At 35.9% G+C, this 27,992-nt stretch overlaps 1 protein-coding gene across 1 annotated transcript; it reads right to left on the bottom strand.

Moving 5' to 3' along the window:
* On the bottom strand, nucleotides 1-27,748 carry AGGF1 (angiogenic factor with G-patch and FHA domains 1). Its single transcript, XM_042941541.1, has 14 exons — nucleotides 27,190-27,748; nucleotides 24,421-24,523; nucleotides 23,145-23,344; nucleotides 22,031-22,195; nucleotides 19,082-19,270; nucleotides 16,802-17,132; nucleotides 15,700-15,811; nucleotides 14,446-14,497; nucleotides 11,401-11,502; nucleotides 10,373-10,538; nucleotides 8,507-8,589; nucleotides 5,729-5,856; nucleotides 4,006-4,105; nucleotides 1-2,196 (listed from the first exon to the last, which is right to left on the bottom strand). The coding sequence occupies exons 1-14, from the start codon at nucleotides 27,397-27,399 to the stop codon at nucleotides 1,996-1,998; spliced, it is 2,142 nt and encodes a 713-aa protein (XP_042797475.1). The 5' UTR covers nucleotides 27,400-27,748; the 3' UTR covers nucleotides 1-1,995.
* Between the last annotated feature and the right edge of the window lie 244 nt (nucleotides 27,749-27,992).

Below are 27,992 nucleotides of genomic sequence, written 5' to 3'. Positions count from 1 at the left end.
TATGAGACACAAAACAATTTTATGTGTAATCCAAACTACATAATTCACATCTACGCTTCTAAACAAACAGAAGCTCACATCTCTGTACTTTTACAGTGTACAAACTGCTTTTATATACATTTGCTCATTTTCTATTCAAGACAGACACGTGAGATAAATATTATTCGTATTTCACAGATGGAAATAGACATTATTCAGTCCTTTATCTACCATATAGTATAGCCCTGAGACTTTAGATTTGCAAAGGGTTTTAATAACATAAATGTCACATATATTTCCATTTTTATCACCATTTTCAAGTCTCCATTTTCTTAACAAAAGAAAGCAATGAAAAAAGTTTTCTACAATCTAATAATAAAAATGGGAAATATTATATACACAGTTGTACTTTACTCAGTGAGTAAAATCTACCACAATTCTACTTTGGGCCTCCTATACTATTACCTATATACAGGGCCCAAGTGCCAGAAACACATGTAAATTTTTGTTTTCTATTTTAGAGAAAATAATGCAGAACACTTCTGTTGCCTTCAAGTCTAATGTACATAAAGAAGTGCTGGGTTGTGTAGGTGGCTAGAAACAATACAGAAAATGACTTTTTGCAGATCCGGAGTTATAGGGCCTCTGAATATCCCAGTTTAGGCCTGTAGGGTCTTGACAACTTGTTTGGTCATATGTCCCATCTTTTGTAATAAATTTATTTTTCTTTCCCCACACTCCTCTTTTCTTCCTAAGTACCCTGTACCATCCAGAGTAGAAATTCCAACAGGGCGTCTTTCTTTCTGAATTATCTTCCCCATTACATACTTTTTTTTCAGAACTTTCTTTTCCTATTTCTAAATCTTGAAGATATTTCTTTATAGTAGATGAGGGGGGAGCTATAGCTGATATTCACTGCCAGGAAAGAGAAAGTCCCAGCAATAATTTCCCAGCAAAAAGCTGAGACAGAAGTTAAATGGAGAGGAAAAGAACAGTGATAACTGGCAGGGCAGGGACATCTGCACTCAGAAAGCTGCACTGCAGTTCTCCAATATTTGAAGTTCTCCTGTTGTTACTACTCTGCCAATTTAAAGAGAAAATTCTGGCTGGTCGTGAGTTCAAAGCAGACCAATATATTTAAAACATTGGTTCAATGAATCACTCTTTTTGATATTATGATTATAATGTTTTTATTGCATTTGAAGACATTTTCAATAAATATCTTGAGTCTGAGGCCTGGGCTAGGCAATCCTTTTGCAATAGAAATCAAATTTCTCTGGCACAACTCCATTGCCAGCAATGGGATTTATCAAAACTATAAATGCCAGCACATGGAATATTTCAATACTGTACTCAATTGCTCATATCTAAATATTTCAGCTATAAAACAAACCAAGTGTAAATGCTTATTATATAGTACAAACCAACAAATTCTTCACAGAAGAAAACAATGAAAGACTAATTTTCTATAACATATCACCTGTTCATTAGTTCTTCAACAATATTACTTAGGATATTTTAGGAATAAAATTTATGCACCACTACCCCTGTTTTCTCAACATTTTCCACCTAGGTTCTAAAGGGCATAAACAAGGATGCTTGTAATCATACTTGTTTTTATAAACTTTCGATGTTTCTCTTGCTGTATATCTTATAATGATGAATATATGGAGACAAGGACAAATGTACATTTAAAATTACTGGTTATATGAATTTTGCTTATATGGGTCTTATAAATGACAAGATAAAATAACAAAGTCTGATAAACTCAGCCGTGCCCTGTGAACTTTAGTTTGCTCACAGCATAATCTAATTCAGTTACTATTTATTAGTTTTAAAAAAATGTTTTTTAAAAGCTGCAAACCACCCTTTATTACACATTTCTGAATCATGAGGGGGTAAATTGTGATACAGTTCCCTCATGTTAGGGACTCTTTTGGAGGGAAAACTTTTGCAATAAAGTAAGAGTTTCCAAACTCTTTTAAAAAAGCTTGAATTGCGTTCTATGACTGACATTCATTCTACAGTCCCTTTGACCCAAGGGACGGTCGCTGGCACATCTTTTTGAGATTTAGTTTCTGGGAAGTTTTCGGCAAACCTCTCGCGTGCTTTCTCCCAGTTCTTTTTGCTCTTGTTTTGGAGAAGGTGAATGTCTTCAATTGAGGATGGTTTTCCTGTCCCCAAGCCTGCATGTGTTCGCCGAAGCTGAAGCTGGATCTGTTACCAAAAAGTGAGATGACTTACTGTGGAGTCTAAATACACTGAAATCTGCTGTACCTAACGTGGTACTTTAATTCTTTGACTTAGAAAGACTGATGCAAAATAAAAACCTGTCAAATCCATCAAATACATAAAGAAATACATACGTGATTATACATAGAACTTGAACTCATTTTTCTACTATGTCTTGTCTATCAATAATGTCTATGTACTGTCTATCAATAATTACAGCTGTCTCAATACAGAAAATACAGTGCTCCTTAAATAGCCATCACCGAATTTCAATGAGATGCTGCACAATCTGTCATTAATCCCACTCTAGCCAGAAGAAAAGGTTATACTACTATCATCCTAGCCTTACCTAAGAAAGTGAATGGGTAGATTAAACATTAAGAGTCATAAAGAGGGACAAAGAGAGTCATAAAGAGAACCTGACTGTTTATTTTCATGAAAAGAGGGAAAGGACTTATCATTATTTTGAGAACCATTAAAAGCCACCAGTTAGTTACTAAATGCCTACTGTATGTCAAGTACCCCACTTGGGACTTTACCTTCATGACACCTCTTAGAAAACAATCCTTATAATCCCCATTTTTACTGATGAAAACTGAAGTCCAAACTTGCCCTACATCACACAACTAGTAAGTGATAGAGCACCTATTCTAACAAAATAATTCTATTTAGTAGGTTTGACTACAAAACCCATGTTCTTCTCATTGTACCTCAGTAAGAAAGAAAATTCACATTAAACCTCATACTGATGTATCCATTACTTCTTTAGGTACCAGGTAATTATCAAGAAAGTTCTTTTTTTTTTTTTTTTTTTTAATGTTTATTTATTTTTGAGACAGAGAGAGAGCATGAATGGGGGAGGGTCAGAGAGAGAGAGGGAGGCACAGAGTCTGAAACAGGCTCCAGGCTCTGGGCTGTCAGCACAGAGCCCGATGCGGGGCTCAAACTCACGGACCGCGAGATCATGACCTGAGCTGAAGTCAGACGCTTAACCGATTGAACCACCCAGGCGCCCCAAGAAAGTTCTTTAATCATGTTACTTTGTAAGGTTTTTGTAAAAGATAATTTAAATTTCAGGGCCCCTGGGTGGCTCAGTCGGTTAGGCATCCAACTTCGGCTCAGGTCATGATCTCACAGCTTGTGAGTTCGAGCCCCACATCGGGCCCTGTGTGGACAGCTTGGAGCCTGGAGCCCGTTTGAGACTCTGTGTCTCCCTCTCTCTCTGCCCCTCCCCCACTCATGCTCTGTCTCTCTCTCTCTCCCTCAAAAATAAATAAACATTAAAAAAAAGTCTCGGAAAAAAAAAAAAGATAATTTAAACCTCTGATGAACCATGGGGACTGCAGAATTAAACCACTGTACTGTTTTCTAGACATTATTCCCTCTACTGCTTGTTACATGACCTGATTATTTAAATCTAAAACAGATTATCTAATACAGAATCTGCCTGTTTGTAAAGTAACACTGTGATTGTTCCCACACTATTTAGTACCAGACATAGCATGGAAGTCATTAATAACAACTAAAAGACACAGAAGAACCTATGGCTCAGGAAATGACATTTACTATCCCAGCTTTGAGGAAGGAAAAAACTCTAACGGGTTTCCAAAAAACGTTAAAAACAGAACACATACACATATATATATTTGGTAATTGTGAATACCACAAAAACGGTAATCCTGTCTGTGTTTGATATTATATTCCTGAAATGTAAGGCAATGCCTGGCACATAGCAGGAACACAGTAAACATATCTGCTATAAGAATAAAGAATGAAAGAAAACACAAGTCTTACCGGAATTTTCATTCCTCCACCATCCTTCCCTAGGCCCTCTCCCTTCTTCCAACCCATCTTCTCCAACATCTTCCGACCTTTGTTGCTATCAGTAATTTCACTTTAAAGAAAATTAAGATAGTTGTTGATTTCTAAAAGAACATGTAGGTCACGTTTATAATAAACTAATAATAAAAGTAATTGGTGCAAATACTAAAGACAATTGTTTGGCACTACCTAATAAACATACACAAATTCTCCTCCCCATATTACTTAACAGAAAGTAGTGCACCAAAAAGATATGTACAAGAATGTTTCTGCAGCAAATCTAATAATAACTACAAGTTGAAAACAACTCAGATGTTATCAATGGTAATATGTATAAATTGTGGCATACTCATGTAAGAGAACATTATAGAGCATTGAAAATAAAATATACCTAACAAAATAATGTTGGACAAAAAGAATATAGACACAAAATAAACAGTGAATTACTCATTTAAAATTCAAAAACAAGTGAAATTAATCTGTTCCTGTTGGAAGTCAGGAGAGTGGCTGCCTTTGGAAAGGAAAAAAAACAAATAGCTATCAGGAGGAGGCACTAGGAGGGAAGGTTTCTGGGGGTTACTGATAATTTCCTATTTCTTGATAAATGTGTATTCTGCAATGTGTTAATCTTACAATATATTATTAAAATTGATACTTAATTTGTGTCTTCTTTGGTAAGTTATATATCAATAAAAAGGTAAAAATAAAATGAAATAAAAGCTCTCCTTCATTGTGTGCATTTTGTTTTATGACTTTATTTTATGCTAGTTTAAGGGTATTTTAATTTTATGTTCCGACACATTGTATTTTCAGTACTACAAAATATGTTAAATTAGCTCTTCAATAACAATAAACCAAGCAATGTCAGACCAATGTATTTCATTTTTTATTTCTGCCTTTACTTTAATACAATCTTCATATTTTCCAGCCATTACATCAAAAAATATTAAACTTTAAAATGTGTCATGTTGTTGAGTCTACCTAATTCAGAATGTTATATTCTATCAAATCTGATAGATACAAGATGAAATGTTGTTTTATGTACCATAAAGAAAAAAATTGCTGTCCTATGTAACTAAAACTCTATCCTAGTAGTGTATCTTAGAATTAATAAAATATATTTAATAAAAGTTTATAATTAGCTGCCAGTCCTACCTGAAAGGTTTAAATTCTAACTAAACCCTGCATTTATATTCTCAGGAAAAAAATGTAGCTGATAAAATATTAAAAGCAGAAATATGGTCATATTGTATAGGCCTCAAAATTATATTCTTCATATTATCACTGCTACTTTACCCAAAGAACAGTACTGAATCAAAAAATAAGACAAATAGTATTTCAGGGTCAACAAGAATAAAAGTGGATGAGTACTGACATAATTATAAAAGATACCAGTCCATACTAATTTCTTACTAGCCCAACCTTCTAGATATCTAGTATATAAAAATATGTTTACTCAAGTGGGTGGCTAAAATGTTAGCTATGTGTATATATGTATGTTTAAGTATGTGTACTTATGTATATGCTAAGCAATTTTCTAGGGAATGAAATTCTAATTAGAGGAATACTCCCACCTTGTTATGAGCCATTCCTTTAAAGGCTACTTATCAGAATATACAACCCTGTAAGTTATATAACCCTACAAATGTGATTATGGTACAAAGAATGTTTCAAGCAATTCAAATGTAGTACTTACGAGTGAACGGATGCAGGAGCATCATCTCTTTGGAAAGTTCCTTCACTTCCAACCTGCTCCCTACGTTTTCCAGCTCTATCTTTATATTTTGGATTCTTCAATGCCTTTTCATCTTCATAGTCTGTATTCTTTATAAACATGAAATATTCATTGAAGAAAATAAAACTGATACATACAAATGTACTATCTGCATATTTGCTTTACCTGGAAATATGGTTCAAAATGGTCTCTATTAAAATAACAAAGCAGGCCATGATATAAATTGATACAATTATGTTAGAGTATGCTATTTTTATTCTATCTCCTTTAAAATGCTTATATTTTGTCCTGTGTCAGGCTCCACACTGGGCATGGAACCTGCTTAAGATTCTCTCTCTTCCTTGCCCTCTGCCCCTCCCCCTCCCTGCTCACGTGTGTGCTCTCTCCCCTCCAAAAAAGTTTGTATTATTTCAAGTTGTAGAACATAAACTGTATGTAGAAGATAATATAAATCATATATAAATCATAAAATGTAATCATAAGAAATAATACAGTGAAAATACTGTATGTCTTGACTTAATACTATGTATTCATAGTCTCATATGAACTGACAGTATTCAAAGAAATATGTAGAACCCCTGGGGTTGGCAAAAATCTTTCTCCTTTTCTCTAAGGAAATCAAAGTTCAAAAGGACCTAAAATAGTGTAGCATTATTCCTTGAAAGGGAAAAATATAAAAAGTGTGGTACTCTTTTACAGTAATAATAGCTTTTCGCTTCAACAGTGTTCCATTTATATGATTAGACAGCTGCTCAAGAAATGTTTACTGAATGGAGACAGCTGGGTGGCTGTCAGTTAAGCAACTGACTCTTGATTTTGGCTTAAGCCTCAGGTCATGATCTCACAGTTGTGAGGTCGAGCCCCACATCGGGCTCTGTGCTGGGCACAGAGTCTGCTTAAGATTCTCTCTCTCCCAGTCTTTCTGCCCCTCCTCCGCTCGCACGCACACATGCTTTCCCTCAGAAAAACAAAAAAAACCCCACAACTAATTCTGTCATTTAGCAGCTGGGTGACCCTTAGCCTAGTTTCCCAAATGTAAACTGGAAATACTAATTACCTTCCTGGTCCACTTATGGGATTAAATGGTAACCGCCCCACCACCTTTTTTTAATTGTTATTGCAATTTAATTAACTATAATAAATTGCACATAAAGTATACAATTAGGTGCTTTTGAGATTTGTATATACCTATGAAACCATCACCACCATCATGATAATAAACAGATCTATCTCCCACAAAAGTATCTTCATCTTTCTTCGTAATCCATCACTGCAGACTCTCCCTGTGCATCCTTCCTCTCTTGTATCCAGGCAACCACTACACATTCTGTCATGATATGTTAATTCGCTCTCCTAGAATTTTATACAAATGGATGTATACAGTATGTACTCTTGTTGTCTGGCTGCTTTCTCTCAGCATAATTATTTCGAGTTTCTTCCATAGTGCAGCCTGTATCAACAGTTCATGCTTTTCTATTGCTAAAGAGTATTTGACCATATACATTTACTACAATTTGTTTATCCATTCATGATGGACACATGAGTCTTTTCCAGTTACTGGTTACGAGAAAAAAAGCTGCTAATACCACAATGAAATACCACTTCACACTAATGAGAATGGGCAATATGCAAAAGACAAAAAATAACAAGTGCTGGTGAGGATGTGGAGAAAAGGGAACCCATGCACTCTTTGTGGGAATGTAAATTAGTACAACCACAGTGGGAAAAAGGATGAAGGTTCCTCAAAAAATTAAAAACAGAAATACCACAGGATCCAGGAATTCTACTACTGGATATTTGCCCAAAGAAAATGAAAACAGTACTTCAAGAAGACATATGCACCCCTATGTTTACAGGAGCATTAGTTACAACAGCCAAGATATGGAAGCAGCCCAAGTGTCCATCAATAGATGAATGGATAAAGATGTGGTACACACACACACACACACACACACAAATATCACTCAGCCATAAAAAAGAATGAGATCTTGCCATTTGTGACAGCATGGATGGGCCTAGAAGTTACTATGCTAAGTGAAATAAGTCAGAGAAAGACAAATGCAATACAATTTCACTTATATATAGACTATTAAAACGCAAACTGACAAAAACCAAAAACTGACTCATAAATATAGAGAATAAGCTGGGGGTTGCCAGAGGGGAGGGGAGGTAAGGGATGCATGAAATAGGTGAAGGCGATTAAGAGGTACAAACTTCCAGTCACAAAATAAATAATCCATGGAGATGAAAAGTACAGAATAGGGAATATGAATATTTTAATAACATTATTTGGGGACCAATGGGAACTCCACTTATGTGGTAAGCGTTATCTATCTATCTATCTACCTACCTATCAATTTATTTTTCAAGTCACTATTCTGTTCCCCTGATCCATTTATCTTTATTCCAATACTGTACTAATTACTGTAGTTTATAATAAGTCTTGAGATCAGGTAGTACCAGTCCTCCAAGAACATCCTTCAAAGGTACCATTTTAATGCATATTTTTTAAAAACCAGAAATGGCTATTCAAATGTTGGATATTATTATCATTTTTCTACTCTAGCCTCAACAGTTGTTGAGGTAAACAGTAACCAACTTACAGAAATCACATAAATCTCAAAATCATTATAAACAGCTCTATTTTTATATATAAAATGGACTAAACATACCTAAAGACATTTTTAACTTAGAACCAGATGAACAATTAATACATGTAACAATATTTAACATCCTTACCTGCAAACCATATTTTACTCGTATTTTCTTTAATTCTTTTCTCCTTTCCAACTCTTTTTCTTCCTTACTTAGTGCTGGACCAACTAAAAGGAAAAAGTGAGTTTCTTTAAAAAAAAAAACTAAACCTGACAGATTTTACATAAAATAGTGTTGTTTAATAATAAAATTAATACTAATCCACCTGCATATCAACTAAAAGTTCAAATAAGCATTAATATAAAAGAATCTTGGGTTGTGGTGATGTCCTTTCAGCATTTTGGTAACTAAATCTACTTGGAAAATAAACCAAAACCCAAAAGTTATAAGAATGTAACAGTATGGACACCAAAAGAAACACTGAGTTTTTTAATATTATCATATTTAATATTATCTTAACTTTTTAATATTATTTTAATAGAATCCTAAATGGAGAAATATTGTTAATTTTCCAAAGGAATACAGGCATGTTCAAATGAAAAATCACTGAACCCAAGATTCATATTATTGTGTAATGTACCATAACTCATTTTCATAATCTAGTATCAGAAAACAGAAAATAGGGGGTCCCTGGGTGACCTTAGATTAGTGGATATTTTTTTAATGTTATTTTGAGAGAGAGAAAGCACATGTGTGCGCATGCATACACACACAAGCGTGCACACATGAGCAGGGGAGGCAGGGAAGGGAAGAAAAAGAGAGAGAATCCCAAGCAGGCTCTGTGCTGTCAGCAGGGCTTGATCTCACTCACCATGAGATCATGACTTGAGCCAAATCAAGAGTCGGACACTTAACTGACTGAGCCACCCAGGTGCCCTTGGATGAGTGGATTTTAAAGCAAGATAGCAACCTCTTACGGCGTTACTATAGAAAATAATGGTATATTGGGGCACCTGGGTGGCTCAGTCGGTTAAGCGTCCGACTTCAGCTCAGGTCACCATCTTGCGGTCCGTGAGTTCAAGCCCTGCGTCGGGCTCTGGGCTGATGGCTGATGGCTCAGAGCCTGGAGCCTGCTTCTGATTCTGTGTTTTCCTCTCTCTCTGTCCCTCCCCCATTCATGCTCTGTCTCTCTCTGTCTCAAAAATAAATAAACATTAAAAAAAAAAAAAAGAAAATAATGGTATATACACAAATGATATATCAACACAAACTGTAAGTAGGAAAGCAAATGTTATCAACCAATAACTCTTAATACCCTGGTCTATTATTTTCTATGTTATTATCTGACAGAGTTTGTGGATAACTTCTTCATATCCCCAAACAGAAGTCAAAAGCAAACCAATCTTTACTATAATTATGTCACAATTCTTTTTTAAATTTTTTTAAATGTTTATTCATTTTTTGATAGACACAGAGTGTGAGTGGGGGAGGGGCAGAGAGAGAGAATGGGGGAGACAGAATCTGAAGCAAGCTCCAGGCTCTGAACTGACAGCACAGAGCCTGATGCGGGACTCGAACTCACAGACCATGAGATCATGACCTGAGTGGAAGTCAGATGCTTAACTGATTGAGCTACCCAGGCGACCCCACAATTATTCTTTTGAAGGACATTTAGCTATCACTGCAGTGCTGCCTCCAAAGCCTACTAAACTGGATTAGCAAAAATAGCTCATCATTACATGTCAGAAAGCAACCTAATGCTGTAACAGCACAGCTAAATTGCTACACAGAAAAATCAACTAAAATCATAATCTACTAGTCTAGGTTTCAAATTTCAACTATACGTCATTCCTTAGTCTCATGTGATAATATTCACTGAAATCCAAATGTATCTCAATATAGTGTTATATCAAGTAGATATGAAAGTTGGTAGTTGATACATTTTAGAACACTCCAGTGAATTAAGCAAAAAACTTATCATGCTTTCATATAACAATACATTTCACATACCGAAAGATTCATCTTTCTTATCAAGACGAAGGTGAGCTCGAACCTGTCCTGGTTCACAGCCGTCACAGGTATCACTGCCAGGGTGGATGTGAAAGGACAGTACAGTCTCTCCAATTTTCACTTCATCACCATGCTCAAGTACATAAGGGTCACATTTAGTTTTAGGCTAAAAGAAAAAATTACAAAACAGAAACCCAAGTATTACATGAGATTATTTTATGTCTATGCTAAGTAATGTCTGATTAAAAAAAAATATCTAGGATGGTTCTCACTGAGAAAGACACACATATGCACATACGGCATACATTTCCACAACTTGAGGATGATAGAACTTCCAACTAAAGGAGAAGAAAGCTGAACTGAGCAACTTCTAACTTTTATATTATCAAATCCCCTAATCTCCCTGGCTCCATGCACAATCCTATAGAAATACCCAACCCAAACATCAAACAATCTATTACCAAAACAAATATCCATCACAGTCAAAAAGATAAAATGTTAAGGGGATAAGGGCACATTTCCCTTTTTTCCTCTTATTGTCTCTGATAATTCAGTTTTATTTCATTTTTTATTCTTACAGACTAAAAATTAAGGTATTCCTCACTCCCTTCCATATAGTTTATTACGTGCTAATAAGCACCTTAAAGAGTTCACTGGATAGACACAGCCTCTGTCTTCAAGGAGTTTCCAGTTTAGCGGTATTTCCATTAAAATAATTTTTTTAAAAACACCAAAAAAAAAAAGGAGTGCCCCTAAAGTTACTGTAAGAATGTTTACTCTGAATAGCTTTAAAATGCATTTATTTCTAAAATAAGATAAGATATACAATTATGATAAAAGTCAAGAGTTAAGTATCCGCTTATATACATTTTTCAGCTCGTTCTGGGAACCCCCTTCCATGTAATACATTTGGGCTTGAACAGTAATCTGAACCAAATGATAAGTATAATAACTATGGCCTTCAGGAATAAAAATTTCAGTTCGGTTTTTAAAACTGATGTGCAAGTAATTAATAAATATACACTCACCTGAAGAATCTGTTTTCCGTTAACAATTGTACCATTTTGACTACCTTGATCCACAAGGACATAACTTTGTAAGTCATGGTCAAAATAAATTTCTGCATGAAACTTAAAAAAACAAAAAAAACAAAAAAACCCTGAAGTAATTATAAAATTTAATACTTTTTTTTTTAAACCACAGATAATTTCTCTATGATAGGATAAGATAAATTTAAGGCTCTGATAACTTTAGCTATTTAAAAAAAAATTGTTTTTAAATAAGCTCTAGGCCCAATGTGGGGCTCGAACTCACAACCTCGAGATCAAGAGCTGCAAACTCGGGGCGCCTGGGTGGCGCAGTCGGTTAGGCGTCCGACTTCAGCCAGGTCACGATCTCGCGGTCCGTGAGTTCGAGCCCCGCATCGGGCTCTGGGTTGATGGCTCGGAGCCTGGAGCCTGTTTCCGATTCTGTGTCTCCCTCTCTCTCTCTGCCCCTCCCCCGTTCATGCTCTGTCTCTCTCTGTCCCAAAAATAAAAATAAAAAAGTTGAAAAAAAAAAAAAAAAAAAAAAGAGCTGCAAACTCTACCAACTGAGTCAGCTAGGTGCCCCAACTTTTGCTATTTTTCATACTTTTTTTTTCTGAATACAGAAATATTGTAATACCCCTGGCAGAAATGTGATGACTACAGAAAAAAAGTTCCTTATAATTCCGTCTATCATTGCCATTAATAATTTAGTATGTGTCTTACATTTTCTAGTTTTATAACATAGTTCAGATTATATTACAACAACAATTTGAAATTATTTTTCACCTAATGTAAGTATTGGTATTTATCATTGAAAATTCTTAATATAAAAGTTGATTTAAAATATTCAAGGTGAACTTTTAAAATTTTATTTTTTTTTTTAACTTTATTTTTACTTATTTTGAGGGCGATACAGAGCAAGCGAGGGAGGGGCAGAGAGAGAGGAAGCCAGAATCCCAAGCAGGCTCTACGTGGTATCATTACATAGCCTGATGTGAGATCGCGACCTGAGGTGAAATCAAGAGTTGGGTGCTTAACCAACAGAGCCACCCACGCACCCCTAAAGATTTTATTAAAAAAATTTTTTTAATGTTTTTATTTATTTTTAAGACAGAGAGAGAGCATGAGTGGGGATGGGGCAGAGAGAGAGGGAGACACAGAATCGGAAGCAGGCTCCTCCCAAGCTGTGAGCACAGAGCCCAACGCGGGGCTCAAACTCACGAACTGTGAGATCATGACCTGAACTGAAGTCGGATGCTTAACCAACTGAGCCACCCTGGCGCCCCAAAATTTTATTTTTATAAGTAATCTCTACACCCAAGATGGGGCTTAAACTCACAACCCTGAGAGTCACATGCTCTACTAACTGAGCCAGCCAGAAGCCCCTGAAGATGAACTTCTCAGGGAAGTTTTTCCAGATTTTCAATACTCAGGACCAAGCATTCCCTCCTTGCTCCATAGTACTTTCTTTACATGGGGTGCCTGGGTGGCTCGGTTGGTTAAGTGTCTGACTTTGGCTTAGGTCATGATCTCACAGTTCATAGGTTTGAGCCTGCATTGGGACCTGTGCTGACAGCTCAGAGTCTGCAACCTACTTCAGATTCTGTCTCCCTCTTTCTCTGCCCCTCTCCTGCTCATGCTCTCTCTCTCTCTCAAAACAAAAAAAAATTTTTTTAAAGTAAACTCTATCACCAACATGGGACTCAAACTCACGACCTTGAGATCACGAATCACATGCTCTATGGACTGAACCAGCCAGGTGCCCCACCTAGTCTGCCTTTTGAATTTGTTTAAAAAAGAACTTCAAACTTAAATTATTCAAAATTATCTTGTCTTCTGTGATTTTTTCCTTTTTCTAAACTTAGAAGTTCTTCTCCTATCCAGTGGTTAAATATGTGTTTCTATTTTTTCCCCTAATATTAAGTGTGTGGGTTTTTTTAAATTTTTTCATCAACTTGGAAATGTGTGATATATACTGTCAAACTGATTTCACACAGCAAGAAACTATTTACCCCATCACTGAACACCTTAGTTTAAAAGAAAGAAAGAAAAGGCAGAAACGCCACCACACAACTACCTATATTTTAGATAGAGTGGGAGAAGGACTTCTTTGCTATTTAAATCACAGTTTTCTTTGGAGGCAGAAGAATTAAGAGTCATAGTAAAGTAAAAAAGCAAGATAATTTGCTCAGAGTTAAAATTATGAAAATTTCCTCCCTTCTAAATGAGTCAAAACAAAGTAAAAAGAAGTATACTTTTGAACAAATAATGGAAAACAAGTTTCATCCCCACAAGACAAAAATCACATAAAATATATACTTTAAATCCATATTACATTCTACTAAATAGAAACAAAATGGGGATTATGAAAGATCAGAAAAAGAAAAAAGATAACAACCATAAAAGAGAAGCAGAAAACAACAGAAAATACACAAGAAGATAATATCAAGTATACAGAGTCTCAGTAGCAAAACCTTTTGTTTTTCTTCTTGTAACTAAAATTGTAACTCTGTTCTTACTGTTTCATTTGAAAACCCAAGTGTTCTTTTTCCTGAAACCATTACAGGAGCAACCAGGAAGAGTTATAAATGGAGAGCCTTGGGTGGTGGAGGACAGATTGTTCTGGAGTTGTAAAATACTCTGGACTCAAACACAACCGTCTAATAACAGCCTGAATCACAACCGTCTAATAACGTAGCCTGAATCCAGGTCTGATTCATTTTTAAACTACAATCATATCTAGCACATTTATTTCATTTAATAAATGTTTGTTAAATGGGTGTTACTTTAATACTTAAATTAATCCACATTTCTACTCCCGCTCCAACCTGTTAAAAATTAAATAAAATTTTGTTTACTCAAATTTTGATAAAACGTTATTTTCTCAAGCAGTGGAATAAACAAATCTAAATTGTTTTCATTACCATCACTACCTAAAGTATTAAATTTCTACTAAATGAAAAAGCCCCTAAGTTTTCTGCCATAATGAAGATTCATAAAATCAACATCTATGAAGCTACACATTTGAAAAGCCAAAGAGCTTACCTTACTAACACCAACTTCAGGGATTCGGAGAGTATGCTCCATATCTTTTTCTCTGCAAAGTAAGATGTCTTTAACAATTTTTGAACCATATATAGATTAAGCACTTACAGTTAACAAAGAAACAATTTTTTTAATATTTATTTAGAGAGAGAAAGAGAGAGAGAGAGAGAGAGAGAGCAAGTGCATGCACGTGAGAAGGGGAGGGGCAGAGAGAGAAGGAGACACAGAAGCCGAATCAGGCTCCAGGCTCTGAGCTGCCAGCACAGAGCCCGACCCAGGGCTCAAACTCACCAACTGTGAGATCATGACCTGGGCCAAAGTCACATGCTTAACCAACTAAGTCACCCAGGCACCCCAACAATTTTTTTTTTAAGATTTTGTCATTGTTGTTTTAAAATATAATGTTAAAATACAAGCCTTTCTATTATACTAAGTTCAGTTTCCTTAATCCTACTCTAAACTTCCTATTTGAAAGGAAGTTCCAGGATCACTTTTACTTTTTGAAACATCTACCCCAAGTTAATATTAACATCTAGTAGGACGCCTGGGTGGCTCAGTCCGTTAAGCATCTGACTCTTGATATCGGGTCAGTTTACCATCTGATGATTCTGAGATGGAGTCCCACGTGGGGCTCTGCATTGAGTGTGGAGCCTGCTTGGGATTCTCTCTCCCCCTCTCTCCCTGCCCCTCCACCACGCTCATGCACACACACTCTCAAAACAAAATTTTTTTTAAATAATAATAATAAAACATCCAGTGGGACAACATATCCTATGTACTAGTATCAATCACCTATTCCAAATCTGTTGACTATTTGCCATTTCTATTACTGCATGTAAAAGGACCATACTATTCTCAAGAATTTAAAGTTAAGATACTATATAGAATCTGAATTAAGAATAGATTTTTCTTTCCGGTTGGCAAAAAATGAAATTATCCTACTCATGATTGAAACCTACCTCTCTACCAAGCTGGTTACAAGTCACAAAGAAACAGAGGAGGAAGATTAAATACCAGACAAACACTGGATTTAAGTAAGTAATTTAAACCTAAAAAGTTAAGAAAATGACAAAATCTCTGTGAGAAAACATAAGCATCAACAATATTTTCTGAGTGGAAGAGGGAGGAACATGGATGTCATTAAGTGTCTGCCCGGCAAAAAGTGTTTGCACATTTCAAGGTAACAGCTTGAGTAATGTACAATCCACTGGAATAAGATAAATATACAAACATAGTAACATTAAACATTTTTACCTTCCAATTGTAGCAGGATTAACAGCTGTAATGATAAAAAGTGATCCTGTCTCCAACACTGGTGATCTAATAACAATTACTCTAATACATGGGGGCCAAATTTTTTCCTCATCTGTTAAAGAAAAAAATCGGTAAAGTATTAATCCAAATGCTATGGGAAAAAGTTAGAGATGTCTAATTTCTAGGCAGGAATAAGAAGCATCCATAAAATAAAATGTATTGATCAAAATCTTAATTCTGTTTGAAACAACCTTCTTAAATTCTGCTATATGACATACATAATAAGTAAGGCTTTAACACTTAAGATTTAAAGGGATCAACCTAGGGGCACCTGGGTGGCTCAGTCAGTTAAGAATCGGACTCTTGATTTAGGCTCAGGTCACGATCTTATGAAGGTTTGTGGGTTCAAGTCCTGCATGAGGCTCTCTGCTGTCCTCACAGAGCCTGCTACAGATCCTCTGTCCCCCCACCCCGCCCCTCCCCAGCTAGCACTCTCTCAAAACAAAAACAACAACAAATTTCTCCTTAACAAGAATTCTTATATTAACTTAGAAAAACTGAGTCCTCCTTTAAAAAAAAAAGGGGGGGGGGTGACTATTTTCAAGAAGAAAGTAAGTTCATATGGCCTAATATGAAATCTTGGGTTTTAAAAGTATGCCTTTATGACCTCAAGTTAAAAAATGTAAGACTTACCCTAATACTTATGTAGCTTAATTTATGGACTACATGTTTTTAAAGGCAATTTATTTTTTCCCTTCAATTTCGTAAGTGGCCTCCAAAGATCTAGCCCACTCAGACAGACAACACATGTATCTTTAGGGTTAGAATATATGTAACTTGGTTTTGTTCTACTGATTAGGCCATTCGATGCAATAAAACTTTAAAGGTCCAAGTATTAGTCATGTATTCAAATCCTTCCCTCTAAAAATAACCAAGTGGTAGCCCACATAATTTTCAACACTATCATTAAAATAATCAGCTTCAAACAGTTTATTTTTTGGCAGATACATTACATGCGTTTCTAACATTTTTAACGTCTTGCTCTTTTACAATGACCAAACTGGGTTCTTTATAGAAAATTAAACAATGGTTATTTATTCACCTTCATCCTCAGTATCTTCTGCAGTTACATTGTCCTCACTGGTAATGTCTTCATCATAACTGTCCTCTGTCTGAGAGTCTGTAATTTCACCTTCTTCTGGCTCACTATCAGTCTCCATGATTTTCTCATCTTTAAATGACATTGAATTATAAATGTTTTCATTAAGAGAAGATTCTACAGTCTTTCCACTAACTGGAACAGTGAATTTGGTGGGACTGTTTTTGTAATGAATGTCCATTTTGGCTTTCTTTTTCACATTTGCAAAATCTTCTCCCTCACTGCAGCCTATATGTTCAACACTGGATGCTTTTTGATCTTCTGAATTCAAATCCTGGAAAGAGGTAGGTAAGGAGGTAGGAACAGAGAAAAATGTCTTAAACATGACCATCTTCTAATGTTTAATGCCAAATGTTTCAATGAATTAGTGAAGATATATGTACATTATATATGAAATAACAACAGCTCTTACCTATAACCCCTCTTCCTCTCATGTTCCCTTTCTTGCTTAATGACATTACCATCCATTTACCATCCACATCAAAATTCGTATAGTTATCTTTGACATCCCCTTCGCTATTACATGGAATCAATTACCAAGTGCTATGGACTATGTTTATACTTTATCCCAATTCTCTCTCCTTATCATTTGTCCTAGTACAGGCTCTTATCACATATTGCTTAGACCATGTGACAGCCTAGACCACTGCTGTCCAACAAAAATATAATGTAAGCCGTGTATATACTTTAAATTTTCCTAGAAACCACAGTAAAAAGGTAAAAGCAGGTGAAATTCATTTTATTATTTTATCTACCTAGTATCTGCAAAATCTTATCATTTATTATATATAAATAACATTTTATCACTATAAAATGATTAATGAACGTGAGCACACTCAAGTAGGAGAGTTGGGGAGTGGCATAAAGAGAGGGAGACACAGAATCTGAGGCAGGTTCCAGGCTCTGAGCTGTCAGCACAGAGCCCAAATTGGGGCTTGAACTCCCGAGCTGTGAGATCATGACCTGAGCCGAAGTTGGAGACTTAACTGACTGAGACACCCAAGCACCCCTAGTATCATAAGCATTTTTAAAGTTCCCCTCTGTCTTTATATATTACCATTTTAAGACCTAAAGAATGTTTTTTCAATTAAACATACTATCATTTTCTTAACCAGGATCTTGCAGGCCATATGAACTCTTCATTTTTTTCTGTTCTTAAAAATATTGCTATATAGGGGCACTTGGGTGGCTCAGTCAGTTAAGCATCCAACTCCTGGTTTCGGCTCAGGTCATGACCTCACGGTTTTGTGAATTTGAGCGCTGCGTCGGGCTCTGCATGGACAGTATGGAGCCTGCTTGGGATTCTCTCTCTCTCTCTCTCTCTCTCTCTCTCTCTGCTCCTCTCCTGTTCATGCTGTCTCTGTCTCTCTCAAAATAAATAGACTTAAAAAAAATATACTGCTATATAACAAAGTATTTTTCTTTCTTTGGATTTTGAAAATTACTAGAAATGAGATTTTCCAGTTAAAGAATATGAACATTTTTATGGTGATTGATACAAAGGGCCCATCTACTTTCCCCAAACACACCAATTTCCACTTCTAATAAATACGTAACTACCCTGTATTTGCTAGCAACTGATTTAATGTTTGCTAACATAATAGGTAAGAAATAGCTCAACATGATTAAGAAGCTGAACTTTTATCTACACCTACATACAATCTGTGCTTTTCTTTTATTATTGTAAATTGTGCAATTACACAATTGACTGAGGGTCTGACTGCTCTTCTTCCAAATTATGTAACACATGAATATTTTATCTGCCCTAAATCTACCTTCTTCAAACTTTAAGAAATTCCTTCTATTTGTAGTGACTGAGAATTTGTGAAAAAGTACATGTTTGCCCCCATGTGAATGCTCCTTGGTTGATAGATTCTGATACCTTGTTATCTTGATATGCTTGAAATATAGTTACTGAATTATGATTTTCAGTTTCATCAAAAACTTTGACAGAATTACATCATTATATAAATTTTTAAAATTATGGGGCGCCTGGGTGGCTCAGTCAGTTAAACGGCTGACTTCGGCTCAGGTCATGATCTCGCGGTCCGTGAGTTCGAGCCCCGCGTCGGGCTCTGTGCTGACAGCTCAGAGTCTGGAGCCTGTTTCAGATTCTGTGTCTCCCTCTCTCTGACCCTCCCCCGTTCATGCTCTGTCTCTCTCTGTCTCAAAAATAAATAAACGTTAAAAAAAAAAAAAAATTTAAAATTATGAAGACATTACCTTTTCCTCATTTGTTATAGAAGAATCTGGATCCTTTCTTTTCTTCTTCAATTTTTTATCCTTATTTTGTTTTGTGCCACAAGTCTGATAAGGTTGCAAATCAACTCGAGAATGAAATTGGTATCGACCACTTTCCACATCACAGTAGTAATAAATTCCGGTGGAAGGATCATAATATAGTTGATTTTCCTTTCAAAGACAAGAAAACAGTAAGTTCTAATCAGGTAAGATGAAATAAAATTTAAAAATAAACAACATAAACCAAATACATTCAAAAATAGTAAAGGTTTCTTTTTTTTTTTAATAAATGTTTCTAGTATTTTCTGAAGATAATGAGTAAAGATGACAGAAAGGAAAATGCTTATAATTTTCCAAAATACTTTGCCATGCAATATTTGCAGTGATTTTCTTAGTATGAAAAACGAATACATTTAAATATTAAACCGAATCTCATGAAACTGGCAATATTTGACCATTTTCACATTTACAAAAACAGGAATTTCATATGGTTCAACTTAATACATTAATGAAAAATGACAGCAAAAAAACCTTTCAGAAGTCATGAAAACTAATGCATACATCAAAAACAGCTGACCATAAAAGCAATTCCAGACTTATTATCCTTATGATTACCCAATAATGGTTTGGTAGTACAAAACCCCCAACCATCCTCTCAATGTCATAAAACAAATATCTGCCTTTTAGTGTTCACGACTAAAAGCTCTGAAGAAAAACTGAAATTAAAATTAAGCTCTGGGGTGCCTGGGTGGCTCAGTCAGTTGAACATCCAACTCTTGATTTCAGCTCAGGTAATAATCCCAGGGCTGTGGGATCTATTCTCTGTCTCTGTCCTTCTCCCCAGCTTGTGCTTGCTTGCTCTCTCTCTCTCTCACAAAACAAAACAAACCCTCAAACTTACAAAAATTAAGCTCATAAATACAACATAATAGTTTATATAAAGAAAGTGATAAATAACTGTCTTTACTAATTCTACCGTAAGTAATTAATTAAGTAAAAGAGCTATGCAAAAATGAATTTTGGCAAATTATGGATAAAAACCACAACGATTTATATAATCATCTATATTTATTAGATACTGGCCCATATTTTATAATCAAGATTTAATGGAACAATCTATGTTTTATTTACATCATAAACCTATATAGATCAGAGTTGGAAACTTCTTACAATATACTAAGGTTAACCAACTAAACCTGCCTGGAAAAGACTATTTTCTAAGAGTTGATATTACTGCAATTTATTGTGTTTAATTCACTTTGCGGATCTCTTACAAAAATACTGAGAATTCTCACTATCTTTCCTGAAACTAAAAAACTGAATGGCAGTGATGATAATAGAACTTTTATAACTCAAACCTATTTAATCTCATGTCTTTCAGTCCAAAACACATTTTCAAAAATAGAAGAAAAATGAAAATTAAAATAAAAAAATAAAATGAAAACTGGCACAATAAAAAGGGCAAAACAATGATGTCCCTAATTTACTAAAACACAACCTACACAATGTTACACATAACCACTTAGAGAAGAGATGTAGGAGGAAAGAGACAGAAAGGAAGGTAGACGAATGATGAAGACTAACATCATATACGTACAAACTCTGTATTCTCCTCAAAACCAAATAAATATTTAACAGCTACTCTCTTTGGTAATAAAAAACATTAATTTTTTTGGGTATTAATTAGCATTGTCAATTAGCATACCTCTGTGGAAGAAAACCCTTTCTTCATAAGGGATTTACAAAGAAAACCAAGAGCAAACTGACAAGCTAATGAAATCTTTCATCTAACTATTTAGTATTATCATTATGTTCCTTCAATTAGCTAACAATAATTCCGGTGATTGGAATGGTGAACATCTGCTCCACTTTGGGGTACTACATTCTATAATTCCTGAGGAGATCACATGCCTAAGCCACTGAGGTTGAGGTATATACATATGTAAGTGCCATCATCATTTTCATCAAATCCTAAATGAAATCCCATTTCAAGTACCAGACGGCAACAGCCATAATACTGAATTATAAACCATGAACTTTGTTTTCTCATTCTGTCCTGGTCAGTGGTCCATTACACGCATAACATGTCTGATTCCATACTAAATCCCTAGTTCTCACTGTTAACATTGATTTTTAAACCAAGTGAAATGCTGGGGCACCTGCATGGCTCCATCAGTTAAGTGTCTGGCTACTGATTTCGGCTTAGGTCATGATCTCACAGTTCATGGGATCAAGCCCTATGTCAGGCTCTGTGCTGACAATGTGGAGCCTGCTTAGGATTCTCTCTCTCTCCTTCTCTCTTTGCCCCTCCCCTGCTCATGCTCTCTCTCTCTCAGAAATAAACTTAAAAAAATAAAAATGAAAAAATAAAAAGAAATGCTTAAAAGCCAAACAAGTTTTAAACTAATAATAAACATGCTATTGAGAATTCCAGAAAAAGACTCCCTTTGGGGCTCAAACGGATTAAGTATTTGAAACAACTCTAAAGTATCTCAGGCCAAGCCTAGCATTAACAATGTCACTTCCTTATCAATTCTATGAAAAAATATTAGTTTAGGTTTTTAAACATTGTACAACAATATAGTTAACTGTTTTTATTAATACTCTAAAATCGCTTCTTGGCCTTTTGGCTAAGATCAAGTGTATTGACACACTAACATCTCTGCATGTTACTTGACATATAAAAGGTTATTAGACCTTTCAGAAATATTAATCTATAATAACCACAATTAACTTATTTAGTTAAGAACATAGAAATGTAGCATCATAAGCTATTCTACAACTCTTTATTCATGTCAAATAGCCTTGAATCAAATAGTTTTGAATTTAAACACAGCCTCTTGCTTTTCTTAATTCTTGTTTAAGGTTGAATACTTGGTATCGAGCAGCAAGGACACAACCATACAACACTAAATGGTCGGAGATACTTACAGAATCATAATAGAAGCCGGTGCTGTGATCAAAATACAGTCCGGTGTTCTCATCATAGCTAAATCCAGTCTGAGACACTGCAGCTTCTGCTGCAGCTCTCAAACTTTCAGCTAAAGAAGAACCTTCTAAGGATGTATCTTCTGTTGCTAATACGGACGCTGGCTCCTAGGTAAGATACATTCATGTCAAGTAAGACCAATACTTCCTTGTGTCAATTTAGAAGTTGGCAGAATTAAAAAAAAAAATAGACTTAAAGCAATTTTAAATAATAAGACTTCAATTTCTGCAATAGAAAGAAATGGCTATCAATTACAGTGTGGTCCAGTGTAAAAAATATTACTAGTGTTAATTCAATTTTGACCCAGTTTTGAAGATATTAGAAGTGAGTGAGTGACCATTACTCAAAAATATTGCCTGATACTACAAGGTAATAATCTACAAAATATAGACTCTGATATATTCTTAAAGAATATCTTCGGATCCTGGGATCCTGATTTAAAGTGAAGAAACAAATTTCTATGACACTCAGGCAATAGTGGGAAGATATTTGACATTAAATAAGAATTAAAATAATTTTAGTATGGGGGTGCCTGGCTGGCTTAGTTGGTGGAGCATGTGACTCTTGATCTCGGGGTTGTGAGTTTAAGCCCCACACTGGGTGGCAAGATCACTTAAAAAATAAAATCTTAAAAAAAAATTTTTAGTGTGAACAAGATATTGTGGCCATTGCCCAAAATTTTTTGGTTGGGTCAAAATATAGTGATAAATTTTCTTTTAGCTTATGTGTATCACAAATTTTTAGAACACAATAGAGTAGAAAAACAATTATATATATTAACAAGTTCCAATTTTTGTTTCCCAAAAACTGTTAGTATTCACTGCATAACTATGCATAGAATGTTTGTAACTCTAATATATGTCATAAGGGACAAAAGAAGTCTATTTTTCTATATAATAACAACAGAGAAAGATATGTTTGGGGCATCAACAGTTTCTTTTTTTTCTTTTCTAAGTTTTATTTACTTAAGTAGTCTCTACACCCAACATGAGACTCAAACTCACAGCCAACTGAGACAGCCAGATGCCCCATCAACAGTTTCACACTAAACGTTACCTGTGAATTTGAGGCAAAATGGTCTTCCGTACATTTAACATGTTCTGTTATATCAGTACCAGCGTAAGCATCATTTTCTACTTGTGACTGGTCTTCAGAATTAAAAGTAGAAGCTTCGATATCCTGATCTTGGTGAACTGAGAGTTCAGTCACTTTATTTGGAAGACTAACATCCTTATAGTATGTCTGATAATAATAATCTGTAGCAAAAACAAATTAGGTTATATCATATTATAAAAACATATATAAAAGAAGTTAATTCCAAACCACTGGCACTGAACACAAAACAGCACACAAGGCAAACATAATGTATTTTTATAACTGTATACAATTTAACAGATTAAAATGAATAGTGCAGATAAATCTGCAGAAGTAGGTATCTTTGATTGTAACATCACCTTCGGTACCCCTGCTGTCAAACTAAAAAGGAAAAAAAGTGGTAGATTTGGATTTTTCCATAGCAAGAGTAAAAAAAGAAAAAAGGTATATAGGTCGTGTTCTGTCAAAAGAAATGAGCTTCTTATCATGTACAACCTTAATATAGTTGCCTATCAAATGATCATGGGATAAAGATCAAGCTGATTTTTTTTGGTCAAGTTTCTCTCATGATGCTGACTTAAAAAAAAAAAAAAAATATATATATATATGTGTGTGTGATCATGTTATATATGTTATATATCATATATATATAATATATGTGATCATATTATATATGATATATATATATCATGCATATATGTAATGTTAATTCTACTGCTGTGTTTAACAATTTAGTCAAATCACATACTGAATTTAAAAAAAGCAAAACTTAATGCAAAGATCATTTCTTGTGATCCGTATTTATTAAAACTCAGTTGCTCAGTTATTTTGCCTCACAATGTCATTGATGAGGTCATAGCTGTGAGCTCATCACTCTCACGAGAGCCTAAGAGAATGGCACTGAACACAACACTAAGTGGAATGCAACAACAAGAAAACACGTGCCTGGTCACAAGGAAGGCCAGATATGAGTAGATGGTTCACAGCATGGCAAACATTACTCAGTTAATGTGCCACTGAAAACATATTAGCAATACTACATATTTACAGGAATGACATTTCTATTTTCCCACCAGAGCAGCATATAGATTACCTGAAAACACCAAATCATATGGAGAGAAGTCAATGTAACAGTTCTCATGTTTATTTAGATATCTATTTTAAGTTTAAAGAAAACTCTGCCTTAGCAGGATGTGAATGTAACAGCATTAAGATAATTTCATTATAAGTTGAATACCTGAGATTGACCAAGGAGGGTGGTTCTCCGTTTGTACTTCTACATCAGACTTTTTATTATCCTCATTTCTCTCACAATGGAGTATTTTACTGAGCTCTTCTACCTAAAAGAAAACAAGACTTAAGGAAAATAAATCGTATAGCAACCTAATAATATACACACCATGCTCCTGAAATTATAATAATCGTATTTCTTGGTAAAAGTTTTAGAGAAGTACCAAAGCTTCTAGTCCCCTTTTCATAAAAATAAAAAATGCTATAACTGACTTTCTTTCACCTTTCACATTTGCATAGGGAAATGTTTTCTTTTTTTAGGTTTTTAAAATTTTTTTTATTTAAGTAATCTCTATACTCAATATGGGGCTTGAACTCACAACTCCGAGACCAAGAGTCACAAGTTCTTCCGACTGAGCCAGCCAGGCAGTCCAGAGATGTTTTTATTCTTATACTCTCTTGCCAAATCTCAAAATATTTCCTCCAAAAATCAGATGAATTAAATTAACAGGACTTTTCAAAAAGGATCCCTTATTTCTAACAATACAAATGTTTTTATACTAAAATTTTAATCAGTTCTCCCTAAAGAATTAATTTTAAAAAAACATTAATTCTTACTCATCAGATGAAGCTATCTAGCATTATTCAGTGTCCTCCACCTGGAATTAACTATTCACCTAAATATATTAATACTCATATGCTTTAATGCACTTTTTTTCTTTAAACAGCAGACATGTTCTTTAAACAGTCTGTTCTTTAAACAGTCTCATGACTAAGTAACTGCAGCAAAAGGGAATGGAGGTGTGCCTCAGAGGGCTATCTATCCTCCCTGTGCCTCACTGAATGCCAAGGTCAGAGCAGCAGTATGGAAACACCCATAAGCAGATGACAAGCAATCCCATAAATACATCTCATTTGGGAAAGATCTCAGTGTGAGACAACGTCTATTATAGGCATAAAACTAAAAAACAAAAAGAAAAAATGAAAAAGTTAAATATTTAATGACACATAAAGCTTAAAAGGCGAAAGGTGGTAATCTGATTACACACAGATTATCTAGCCACCTCATTAGTTATCAGATCCTATTAGTACCACCCAGTGGAACTAGAGTGAACCAAACAAGGCACCAAGACCACAAAATTTAAGGAGGCACTCATTCTCAGCTTCACAGAAGTAGAGGGTCTGTACCAGACAATGAGTACTCCTTAAATTTTTTGCCCTGGGTTACTGATTGCCTTGCCCCAGTCCTGGCTCTGGCTACTACCACTATTACTAGATAATTTAATTAGTATTTGCTACATCCTTGGCCCTGAACTTGGTACTCTGGATAACCTCTCATTAATTCTTCCAAAAACCTTACAAAATAGTGACCCTAACCACCATTTTGCATGAGAAATCTGAACAAAGTAATTTGCACAAAGTTCTTTTGACTCCCAAACCTGTATTATGTTTATCAGTTCACCCTCAATTCTCAAGCTACTCCAAATAAAATACTAGTGATTTGGGATGACAGTTAACATTGAAACCATACCCACCACCAGGGGAGGCTCACTAGGAGGAGGGTAAAGAGGAGTTACTATCAACAGTAGACTCAAGGTTTTTTATGCATTCCAATTTTCATGTTAAGACCACCATATCAAATTAATACTAGTAACAAAATGCTGGCTTTTCAAAGACTAAAAAATGTTCTTTTAGATCTCTGTAACAAGCAGTACTTTAACAATTTATAAGTATAAAAGGTTTTTTTTTAAAGCTGTCATATTTTGCTCCCCTTCCCTCATATTTTAACCATTTGAGTAATCTCCTAGCACAGTCCTTATGCACTCATGTTAAGTGTTCAAGAACTAGTTACTGAGCAAACAAATATATTTTCTATAACGTCCTATCAACAACCTATACAACGGACACACAAGTCACTGCATCTCGGCAGTTATTTTCACAGATCATTTGATAACAAAGCATAACAAAGTTTGCTGCCATTTCATGTAGAGCCTTTATGTGCAGTTTTGGGAAATGTACCAGTATATCACAAAGAACTAGACAATTTAACTGACATTAATAATTAAAGGAAAATAATTTGTTGGGAGAGTGTAACTGCCCAACAAATCAAGCTGAGGAAAAAAAAATATGCTCGTTTTTAAAAGTGAGAAAAAAAGAAGTGTGACTGCTTAAATATTTATGCTTACCCCATTTTATGGAAATGAAGTCAGCTGGTTAAAGTCTCTAACAAAGACAGTTTGGGCCTCCCTACTTTCACCAGAAAACTCAAGATGGTAAATGCCCAGAATAACAACCTGGCAAATATATAGCGTTCAACAGTGTGTAAAACTCTAAAACCATTTACTCACACTTAATTTGCTTGTGTGGTACTAACATTCTCATTTTACGGCCAACCGAGGCTCAACATCAGTTCACACCAAGTGAGTGATAAATGGGACCCTACTTCAAGGCCAGAGCTTTAACAAACTCAAAAACGATCTAGAAAAAATAGTATAAATGTTCCTAACGCCAAGGGAACGTTACAAATGAGAACCAAAACTAAGGTAATGAAGTTCACTTCCCACCATCAGCTCACGCACTTGTCTAAATCGAGGAACCCAAACTCTTAGGCTAGTTCCAAAAGTACTTGGATTTGTAACAGCACCGAACTTTTATTTCAGATAACTCTATAAAGCAGTTCTGGGCCCCTGCCAGGCAGCCCTTCCAAGGCTATCAAAGGCTCCGGAGGCATCGCCTTGGGTGGAATGGGGCACGAGGCTGGAAGCGGACCGCGCACCTGGGTGCGGAGCTCCTGGTTGTTGCTCTCCGCGCTCTGGTACAGCCGCTCCGTGTGATGCAGCAGCTTCTCGATCTCCCGCACCTGCCGCTTGCAGCTCCGCAACTCGCATTCCAACTTCTCCACCTTCCGCCTCAGCTGGGCCAGTTCAGGCTCGGGGGAGGGTGGTGACGACGGCGACAGCGAAGGCGACGCAGCCTCGGAGGCCATGGAGTCTTGCGCAAGGCGGCCCGCGGGCGTGGAGGGACTGCGCTCACGCTGAGGTGGTCGCCGGCGGGACCAAAAGCCATGAGAGCCCGCGGGCAACCGAAGTTGGCCTCAGACCGGCCGGGCCCGATCGGCCCCTGGCCATGACACCTTAAAGCTCCTTGCCAGTAGCCTAGAAAGACTGCGGGCAATAAGCAAGGGGACAGAGGATGAGCCCGGCCCAATCCGCCAGACTTTGAAACGGGGAAACTTTATTGGCAGCTACCTTCCCCACAACCGAAAAAGCTGAAAAAAACGTTGGAGAAATGGTCGGCCACAAGAGCAGTGGCCAGAAACTCGGAAGCTTCCTGGGCCGAGCCGGAAACGCTGGTGGTGGGCGGGGCCAAAGCCTAAAAGGAAACTACGGGAACTGGGAAGGGCCTTACGACACATGCGCATTCTCTCTACCTTACCACCGAACCTCTCTGCGCGCCTCAAGAGAATCGGTATGAAACTGTGTGCAAGGCCCTGGAAGCTAGGCTGAAGGTCGCTTCCTCTGGTTGCGTTTTTTGCACTTGGCTAAGTCAGGGAGCAAGAATTCGTGTCTCCTCAAAGGT

This window comes from Panthera leo, chromosome A1 (assembly GCF_018350215.1).
Source record: "Panthera leo isolate Ple1 chromosome A1, P.leo_Ple1_pat1.1, whole genome shotgun sequence".
Lineage (NCBI taxonomy): Eukaryota > Metazoa > Chordata > Mammalia > Carnivora > Felidae > Panthera > Panthera leo.
This window is presented reverse-complemented; position numbering and strand designations above follow the sequence as displayed.